Raw genomic sequence first — 10,044 nt, 5'->3', positions numbered from 1 at the left:
TGTAATCCCAGCACTTTGGGAGGCCAAGACGGGCGGATCACGAGGTCAGGAGATCGAGACCATCCTGGTTAACACGGTGAAACCCCGTCTCTACTAAAAAAAAAATACAAAAAAACTAGCCGGGCGTGGTGGCGGGCACCTGTAGTCCCAGCTACTTGGGAGGCTGAGGCAAGAGAATGGCGTAAACCTGGGAGGTGGAGCTTGCAGTGAGCTGAGATCCAGCCACTGCACTCCAGCCTGGGCAACAGAGCGAGACTCCATCTCAAAAAAAAAAAAAAAAAGAAAGAAAACTTAGTATTGTTAAGATGGTAATACTACCCAAAGTAATTTAAAGATTCAATGCAATCTCCATCGAAATCCCAATGTCCTTTCTGACAAAGATGTAAAAACTTATTCTAAAATTCATATGAAATCTCACGAGATCCCAAATAGTCAAAACAATTTTGAAAATGAATGAAGTTGAAAGACTCACATTTCCTGATTTCAAAACTTACTACAAAGCTTCCATAATTGTACAGTGTGATACCAACATAAAGACAAACATATACAGACCAATGGAATACAACAAAAACCCCACAAATAAACCCTCATGTATATGGCCTAATGATTGACACAAGGGGCCAACTACTTTCAATGCAGGGAAAGGACAGTCCTTTCAATACATAGTGTTGGGAAAACTGGATATCCACATACAAAAATATTAAATTGGACCCTTACTATACACTATATAAAAAGTAATTCACAACGAGTCAAAGACTTAAACATACTGGCTGAAACTATGAAATTCACAGAAAGCATAGGTAAGACATTTCATGACACACTGGATTTGGCAATGATTTCTTAAATACAAAGCCAAAAATACAAGCAACAAAAGAAGAAATAAACCAGATTTCATCAAAATTAAAAATTTTGTGCTTGAAAGCACTATTAACAGAGTGTAGAGAATAGAAAATATCTGCAAACCATGTATCTGATAAGAGATTAATATCCAAAATTTAAAAAGAACTCCTATAACTCAACAACAACAACAAAAACAAACCACCAAATTTTAAAATGGGCAAAGAACTTGAATAAAAATCTCTCAAGAGAAGATATAGGAATGGCCAATAAGCACATGACAAGATGTTTACCATTCCTGGTCATTAGAGAAATGCAAATCAAAACCACAATAAGATACCACTTCATATCCATTAGGATGACTACTATTAAACAAAACAAAACAGAAAAGAACAAATGTTGGAGATGTGAAGAAACTGGACCCATGTGCACTGCTGTTGCGAATGTGAAATGGTGCAAACGTTGGGGTTACTATTATGGCGTCTCCTCAAAAAAATTAAACATATGGCTGAATGTGGTGGCTCACGTCTGCAATCCCAGCACTTTGGTGCACTGCTGCTGGGAATGTGAAATGGTGCAAACATTGTGAATTTTATGGCATTTCCTCAAAACATTAAACATACGGCTGAGCATGGTGGTTCCCTGCACTTTGGGAGGTTGACGCAGGAGGATCTCTTGAGCCCTGGAGTTTGAGACTAGCCTGGTCAACACAGCAAGGCTGTCTCTACAAAACTAACTAATTAATTATCGTATGACTTAGCCATTCCACTTATAGGTATATACCCAAATTAATGGAAAACAGGGATACTACAGAAATATCCATATATATAACACTAATATGGATATAAAATATAATATGGAATAATACATAATAATAATACAATATGGAAAGCAAGTATTTGTACTCTACTGTTTGTTATTCACAATAGCTAAAACACAGAGCAATCTTAAGTGTCTATTAATGGATAAATGGATAAACAAAATGTAGTATATCCACACAATGGAATATTATGATACATGCTATGACATGAAGGAATCTTGAAGACACTATGCTAGGTGAAATAAACCAGTCACAAAAAGACAAGTATTATAGTAATCTATTTAAATGAAACACCCTGAGTAGTCTAATTCAGAGATAGAAAGAATAGTGATTACTGAGTTGAGGGGAGAGGGAAATGGAAAGTTACTGTTTAACTAAAAGAGTTTAGTATAGGATGACGAAAAGTTCTGGACACAGCAGTGGTAATGTTTTAAGACAATGTGAATGTATTTAATGCCAATATGACTTGCATAGTTAAAAATGCCCAACATGGGGAATTTTATCTTACGTATACTTATCACAATATAAAGAGATAATTTATTTTTTAAAAATCCATTATAATGTTCAGAAAGTCTAAACTCCTAAGTAAAAGAGCCCCGAAACTTGGTAGGCCTTAAGTTCTTTATTCACAAAGCCCACACTGATAATCTCTCCCGTAAGAATGTAAAATTCAAACAGAGAGGGTACTGGTCTTGATTAACCTACAGAACCTAGAATAATATATATGTGTGTATACAATGAGTTTTGAGCTAGCAGAAGTATTACCACTGTTAGCATCTTATGTGTTGCCCACAAGCTATAGGTGGATTAAGTAACGCCAATATCTTATTTCAAATGAGATAATAATATATGGCAAAGTGTGTGGTAAGTTACCACATATTTAATGTAGTATTATTATTTTTTTTTTTTTGAGGCGGAGTCTCGCTCTGTCGCCCGGGCTGGAGTGCAGTGGCCGGATCTCAGCTCACTGCAAGCTCCGCCTCCCAGGTTTATGCCATTCTTCTGCCTCAGCCTCCCGAGTCGCTGGGACTACAGGCGCCCGCCACCTCGCCCGGCTAGTTTTTTTTGTATTTTTTAGTAGAGATGGGGTTTCACCGTGTTAGCCAGGATGGTCTCGATCTCCTGACCTCGTGATCCACCCGTCTCGGCCTCCCAAAGTGCTGGGATTACAGGCTTGAGCCACCGCGCCCGGCGTATTATTAATTTTTCTAAAGAAACAGTTATTGTTCTGTTGCCCAGGCTGGAATGCAGTAACATGATCAAAGCTAACCGCAGCCTTGAACTCCTGGGCTCAAGTGATTCTCTTACCTCAGCCTCCCGACTAGTTGAAACTTAGGTGCGTGCCATCACACCTGGCTAATTTTTAAACTTTTTTGTAGAGATAGGGTCTCGCAACATTACCCAGGCTGTCTCAAACTCCTGGCCTCAAGAGGTCCTCCCAGTTTGGCCTCCCAAAGTGCTGAGATGACAAGCATGAGCCACTGTATAATACTGTATAACACTGTAGGCCACTGTAGAATAGAGCTGCCTGGCCCTATTCATTATTAATCATTATTAATAACATGTTAAATATGTGGTAACTTGCAAAATCCTTTGCCATTTATTATTTCATTTGAAATTAATACTATGTTAAATACTAACAGTATTATTAATAATGTAGGCTAAATATGTAGTAAATGTTATTTTCTTTTTCCTAAAATTTAACTGCCAACAATCGTCGATTCCTTCCATTTTTGATCTATGTAATACTGAACAGGTAAAGATCTTTACATCGTACATGGTATTTCAAAGATCAAAGGCTTTGGAGTCAAGAGACTTAGATCTGCATTTTGACATTGTTGTTTGCTTGCAGTTATGACCTGTAGTAAGTAATTTAGGTCTTTTCATTTTTTATGTCTTTCTCCTATCTTTAATCTTACTCATGTCACTCCTTCAATTTTATCTCAAATGAGTGGAAAAAATAGGGTTACAATCTTAATACTTTGTGCCTCTGAATTAAGGGTGAACAAGATCAGGAAGCTCAAGGAAATTCTGCCAAAAATCAAGCTATTTTGTGTCTTGCTCCCACACCACCAAGGAACACAAGGTGAAGATTAATTGCCATTGCAACGTGGAGACATGTAAAGTGGTAAAAATACCAAAAAAAACACTATTATTTGTATTAGAAAGCAATTTTGCCAAAGAAAATGGAAAGTCAAAAAAATTAAAAGGAATTGTAACTGTTACATAATTTTTAAAAATTTAGCAGGTCAAAGAGGTCAGTTCAGAATAAAAGAATTCTTGGTATTTTAGGGGTGGGAAGTAAAGAAGGGGTAGGAAGAGGGGAAGGGAAGCAAAGAACAATAAGTTCTACAGACTTCAATTTTTCTTTGTTTTTTCCAATAACCACAAAACAGGACCTCTTAGAATTAGGAAAAACTACCAAAATGCTATTAAGTATGCTAAATCTGACTACATAGATTTAACACAGACAATGCAGATCTTAAGCAGTTTTATGGAGGTACAGCAATATAATAAAATGCCACTGATCTGGACTCCCTAATTCCATAAGACTATGAACTCCAGAAGGGAGAAAGAAAACTTTTGTTAGTTTCATCACTGCTGTTTTCCCACTGCCTCAAACTGAACAGTGCTCAATATATAACAGGTGTTCAAGAAATAATTGTTGACTAAATTACCTCCTCTTTGAAGTGACCAGTTTTTCAATACATAAAAGGAAAAATATCTTTATTACTTTTGAGGGTGATTTATTGTGTGGTTATTCTATAATTATTTATGCATTGCTTAACTTTGAAAAAGAATTTAAAGCAATACAAAAGATTATTTTGTATTTTCTTCAGTCCCCTTCAAAGTTTTATTCAGATTTATAATAATATTTGCACATCTTCAGCCTTCTTAAACTTTACTAAGAAGATAACCTGAATAAAAACACAAAAAGTGTTTCAATGTAACCATTTCTCACTCCCTGATCATCTCTTTGTCATGTAACAATTTCACTTGCAGCATGAAGATAATAATTATGTCACATTTAATTCTGAAGAGGAAGTAGTTCCTTATTTCCTAGTATATAATTGTTAATAAAATTCTCCTAAAGTCAAGCTGCTCTTACAGCTTCTCAAACAGCTGGTCATTCAATGATGTTCCTTGCATAATTTCTTAATTTCCAGAGAATTTATTTTCCCTTTCTCCTCCTTAGACGATTTTATAGCTCAGCACAATATAAGTACTGTGTTATAGTACTTGAAGGCAATACAGCTGTTCTTTTAAAATATTTGATAACTGGAATGCTTCACTAATATTAGCAAACCTACATGATTTATTTCATCAGAATTAATAAGATTTCCTTCTCTCTGGAAAGTACTATCCTTCACTGTCTCCACTAGATAGGCAGTCCTTAAGACAACTAATGTGTAACTTTCCAAAACTAGGTAGTTGAGTTCGTTTCCATTGTTACTGTTCACTGCTATTCTTATGGCAGCAAGTTAGGGACTGAGATACATTATCTTTTCTCTGATAAATGAACAGGGAAAAAAATCCTAAGATGTCAGCAGGGGAAAGATGAATTCTTTACCTCCCAAATCCACAAAGATGATGACAGCCTTTGATGCCATGATAATTTTGATTCAGCTATGTTGCAGAGAGTTTTCTGTGAATCATCTTATAATTTTAACTTTTTTTAAAAAATAAGAAAGTGTTCTAAACTGACTGAAAATTAGCTTCTTGAAATACAATACATTTTTGTTTCTGAATTGCAAGTTGCAAAAGCCTGAGGGAATCAAGTATATCACAATAGCCTATAAACTCATAAATAAAATTAAATTGAATTCTGGCATTAATTAATAATAGAACCTTCTTATATTTTGGGTTTTAACAAAAACAAGAGAATAACTTGTCTTCTCACAAAAACATGTATTTTAATCTCATTATCTACTACTTATTGACCACCTCCATAATAAGATAACTAATGCCTAAAATAAAGAGCAATTCAACAAAGATCAAATGTAAAATTATGACTGGTAAGTCTAAATCCATTACATTTATATTTCATCTGGGTATCCTGCATGGGACATAAGAGCAGTAACAATATAATCTTCCCAATATTATCAAATTAATAGGTTAGGACAATTCCCACATAGCATTTGTGGCTTCTGATTTTCATCAGACACACAAAAATATTTAGCAATGTAGTTCCAACAAATTATCACAACTACTTTCAAATATTCACTAAAATATGCAAGAAAAAAACAACTTACTATCTCGGAGTGTTTCCCAAGCCCACTGGTCATTTTTGAAGAAAAGATGTCGTTTGATTTCTTCTACACCATTTCGTCCTAATCTCACTTCCCTGAATAAAGACAGAAGGAGAAAAGTAATTAATCATTTGAGATCTTATTATAACCTGTCCAGGTTTATTTGTGAGCAGAATATTAAATCTGTGCAGGACAAATACAGTTCTAAGGTGAAATTATATTGTCAGCATAATTTCAGCCCAAATAGAAAATATGTTAAAGATAGAGAACATTAAAGAATTTTTTTACAAGAAAACTGAAGAAAGGCCAGACGCGGTGGCTCACACCTATAATCCCAGCACTTTGGGAAGCCCAGGTGGGGTGGATCACCTGAGGTCAGGAGTTCGAGACCAGCCTGGCCAACACAGTGAAACCCCATCTCTACTAAAAATATAAAACTAGCCAGGTATGGTGGAACACGCCTGTAGTCCCAGCTACTTGGGAGGCTGAGACAGGAGAATCGCTTGAACGCAGGAGGCAGAGGCTACAGTGAGCTGAGATCGCACCACTGCACTATAGCCTCCGTGAGACAAAGCAAGACTCCACCTCAAAAAAAGAAAAGAAAACTAAAGAATAACTACAAAAAAAACCCATGACTTTTCTACTCACAACAAAAATCCCGATTGATCACCACCTTACTTCATTAGCAAAATGAATAAAGCACCATACATTTTCTTGACAGTTGTTTGTGCGTGTATGTTTATTTTTTTTCTTCCAGTGGTAAAGTTATGCTTTTTTTTCCCCAACCAAAACTTTACTTAGGCAGTAATACCAGATGCTACCAAAAACCTCCAGAAACACATTTTAAATTTTGAATTTCCAATTTATAATCTATTAATTATTTCTGATCACTCAAAAGTCAGTGACTACTAATTCTTGATACTGCCACAAAATTCAGAGCTTTCACTGGACAAGTTACTGATACTAGCCTCTTTCCTGGTGAGCAAAAAGCTTTTAAAAATGTGATTTTAGCTGAATTGCAAAAAGAAAGTCAGTACCTTTTTTTCCCTAGTAGAGTGCTTATAAATAAAGAAAATACTCTAAATTCTAAGTTTCTGCATAAGCTAAAAGATAAGTTGGCTTAGACATGTGACAATTTTTCCAAGAAGCTTTCACAAACTCTCAAACTGGATTAGAAAACCTCTCCATGGTTCTCCGGCACATGGTACTTACCTCATGGTAATTAGCTGTCTGTACTATAAATGTCTGATTTGCTCATCTAATTCCCCCAAAGGACTATGAGTTATTTGAGAGAAGTGGCTCTGTATCTTCCTCACTACTATATTCCTAGCACTTAATAAACAGCATAGTACAATTCTTTATATTAAAATGTAAAAATTAGCCAGGCACAGTGGCTCACACCTGTAATCCCAGCACTTTGGGAGGCCAAGGCAGGTAGATCATGAGGTCAGGAGTTCAAGATCAGCCTGGCCAACATAGTGAAACCCTCTCTACTGAAAATACAAAAATTAGCCAGGCATGGTGGCGGGTACCTGTAGTCTCAGCTACTCAGGAGGTTGAGGCAGGAGAACCGCTTGAACCCGGGAGGTGGAGGATGCAGTGAGCCAAGATCGCGCCACTGTACTCCAGCCTGGGTGACAGAGCAAGACTCTGCCTCAATGAATGAATCAATCAATCAATGTAAAAATTAGCCAGGCATGGGTGGCTCACGCCTATAATCCCAGCATTTTGGGAGGCTGAAGTGGGAGAATCACTGGAGCCCAGGAGTTTGAAACCAGCCTAGGCAACAAGCAAAATCCTGCCTCTATTTTTAAAAAAAAAAGTAAACATTTGAAAAACCATACTTCAAGCTCTAAAGGACATAATAAAGGGAGGCAAGTTAAAGCAAATATCAACTTGAAACATATTTAAAAGTACTAGGTCTCCCTAATATTTAAAAATTTACAATCATAAACATTAAGTATAATCTTACTAATACATCTGGTTCACTTTCAAATTTCAAAAGTAAACTTCAAAGGTATACATAATATGTCATTTTTCTTTCAAAAATGCAGACAAATATTAAAATGCTTGTTGAAGCTACAAGATGGAACACCAACTATTATGTCTAGAAGAAAAAAGGTAGTATACTTTTAAAAATGGCTTTATACTATTGACTCTTTCAACAACCATATACCATACATCATCAAATATAAAATGGTTTAAAGTATAAGGTGTATCACCATTTTTATACCACTAGGAAAAAGAATGCTCCCAACTCATACCATTGACTGTGAGATGTTCTCTAATTTCAGAGATGCTATGTTAAAAAAAATTTTTAGATTCAATAAAATACACTGTAATTTTTATAATTAACCAAGTTAAAAATTGAACAATAAAAGAAAAAGTCATCTAATTTAGCCATCAGCCAAGACTATATTATCATCACAATTTCTTAGGTATGATAAGTGAGCTGAGATCCACAAAAGACATCTAGAATATCATAAATTATCTCAGGTTTCACTGTCATTAACGGTTTTGAGAATGGTAGCATATAAAAATTCTAACAATTTACACGTAGAAACTCAGATATGGACCTTAAAAACGGAGCAGAAGATGAGAAGTCCTCAGAATTAATACAGGCTCAACTTTAAAATTATTTACCTGTCAGTAAGGAAGGCACAAATAAGGTTTTTTGCTTCTTTTGATATGTCATTATCATCAGGAAAGGTAAGTGAATTTTTATGATTCATAATTTTACTGTAAGTTCCAACCAAAGAATCTGCATAAAAAGGTGTATCACCTGAAAAATCAATAAAGAAAACAAAAGCAAAATGAAATATATTTGAAAAAAGTCAGTTTCAAAGGACGAGTCAAAGTTACCCATTTAAAAAGATTATTAGGTATGTATTAAACTAAAAACATACTCCTAATATATAAAAAGAACACATCATAAAGTTGCTCTAAGCCTCTAAATGCTTTTAAAAACACATACAAAGCAGGTTTGGATCATGTTTATTACCCACAAACAAAATCAAGATTGCTTAAGAAAATAAATATTATATTAGAAAGAACCAAGTGGCGAGTTTTGAGATGAACAACTATAATAGAGAGACATAAAATAAAATCTTCCTTTACTCACCTACAAGCATTTCGTATAAAAATACCCCAACCGACCACCAGTCACATTCTCTTCCATAATAACCATCACCACCTTGGGATTTTAATACTTCAGGGGAAATATAATCAGGTGTTCCAACTGCTGTATCACATCGTACCATGCCTTCCTAAAAAGAGCGGCAGGTCAAATTTTGAATTAGGATATCAAGTCTTAATTATTTAAAATGACTTTCTTATTAATATAACCTATGGGACTCCAAATCTTTGAGCTATAAAATATCATATATTAAAACTTAATGGAAACCTGACAAAAATTAACACAGCTTAATCATATATATACATACTATACACACACCATATACATATATACCATATAATGTATGTATGTGTATACACGTGTATGCATATACACACACACTATATGTGTATTCACATATATACACACACCAGTGATTATTTTGTAATAATGCTCACTAGAAAGACATACTGCCACCATTTATTATTCCCCGAGTTGTGCCAATATCATGGTATCATCTTAACTGCTGAGAACAAGTACACAGGCCAGTGCAAATACATTGGGGAGTTTATAGAATAGAGCATTTTACAACATAGTGGTATAAACGCTGACTTCCTTATTTTTTACTAAAATAGCTATTTAACTATGTTTGAAACTACAAAAGAAACATACAAAAGTTGACTGTATAAATATAAAATGGGGGCACATATGTATGGGAAAAGGGCATAATAGTGTAAAGCACACTGAATATCTATTTGATGTGAATTTTAACTGCCCTCCCCCACCAAACCTGAGAGACTTGTTCGTTGTTACCTATATTTGCTGGTATTAATGAAACAGAATTATAACTAAATGCTCACACAACAGTTCTCATGCAGTCTTTCCTTCACTGTTTATATGAAGTGAAGGAATAACATACACAGCTGAATGAGCTGTGTATGTTATTATATATTTATTATATAGTGAGGATAGGTATTATATAGTAAGGATAGGTATCTTTTAAGACTCACTCCTAAAATAAG

The 10,044-nt window shown here is 35.0% G+C and overlaps 1 protein-coding gene across 1 annotated transcript in view; it reads right to left on the bottom strand.

The window, feature by feature from the left end:
* ROCK1 (Rho-associated, coiled-coil containing protein kinase 1) overlaps positions 1 to 10,044 on the bottom strand; it is a 158,036-nt gene that overhangs the window by 87,079 nt on the left and 60,913 nt on the right. Inside the window, exons 7-9 of the mRNA XM_011957774.1 lie at positions 9,029 to 9,173; positions 8,551 to 8,689; positions 5,911 to 6,002 (exon numbers count right to left, since the gene is read on the bottom strand). Coding sequence (XP_011813164.1) covers positions 5,911 to 6,002; positions 8,551 to 8,689; positions 9,029 to 9,173 — 376 coding nt within the window. The remainder of the gene's footprint in view (positions 1 to 5,910; positions 6,003 to 8,550; positions 8,690 to 9,028; positions 9,174 to 10,044) is intronic.

This window comes from Colobus angolensis, unplaced genomic scaffold, assembly GCF_000951035.1.
Source record: "Colobus angolensis palliatus isolate OR3802 unplaced genomic scaffold, Cang.pa_1.0 Scaffold45, whole genome shotgun sequence".
NCBI lineage: Eukaryota > Metazoa > Chordata > Mammalia > Primates > Cercopithecidae > Colobus > Colobus angolensis.
The sequence above is the reverse complement of the archived record's forward strand: the minus strand, read 5'-3'. Positions and strand labels throughout refer to the sequence as shown.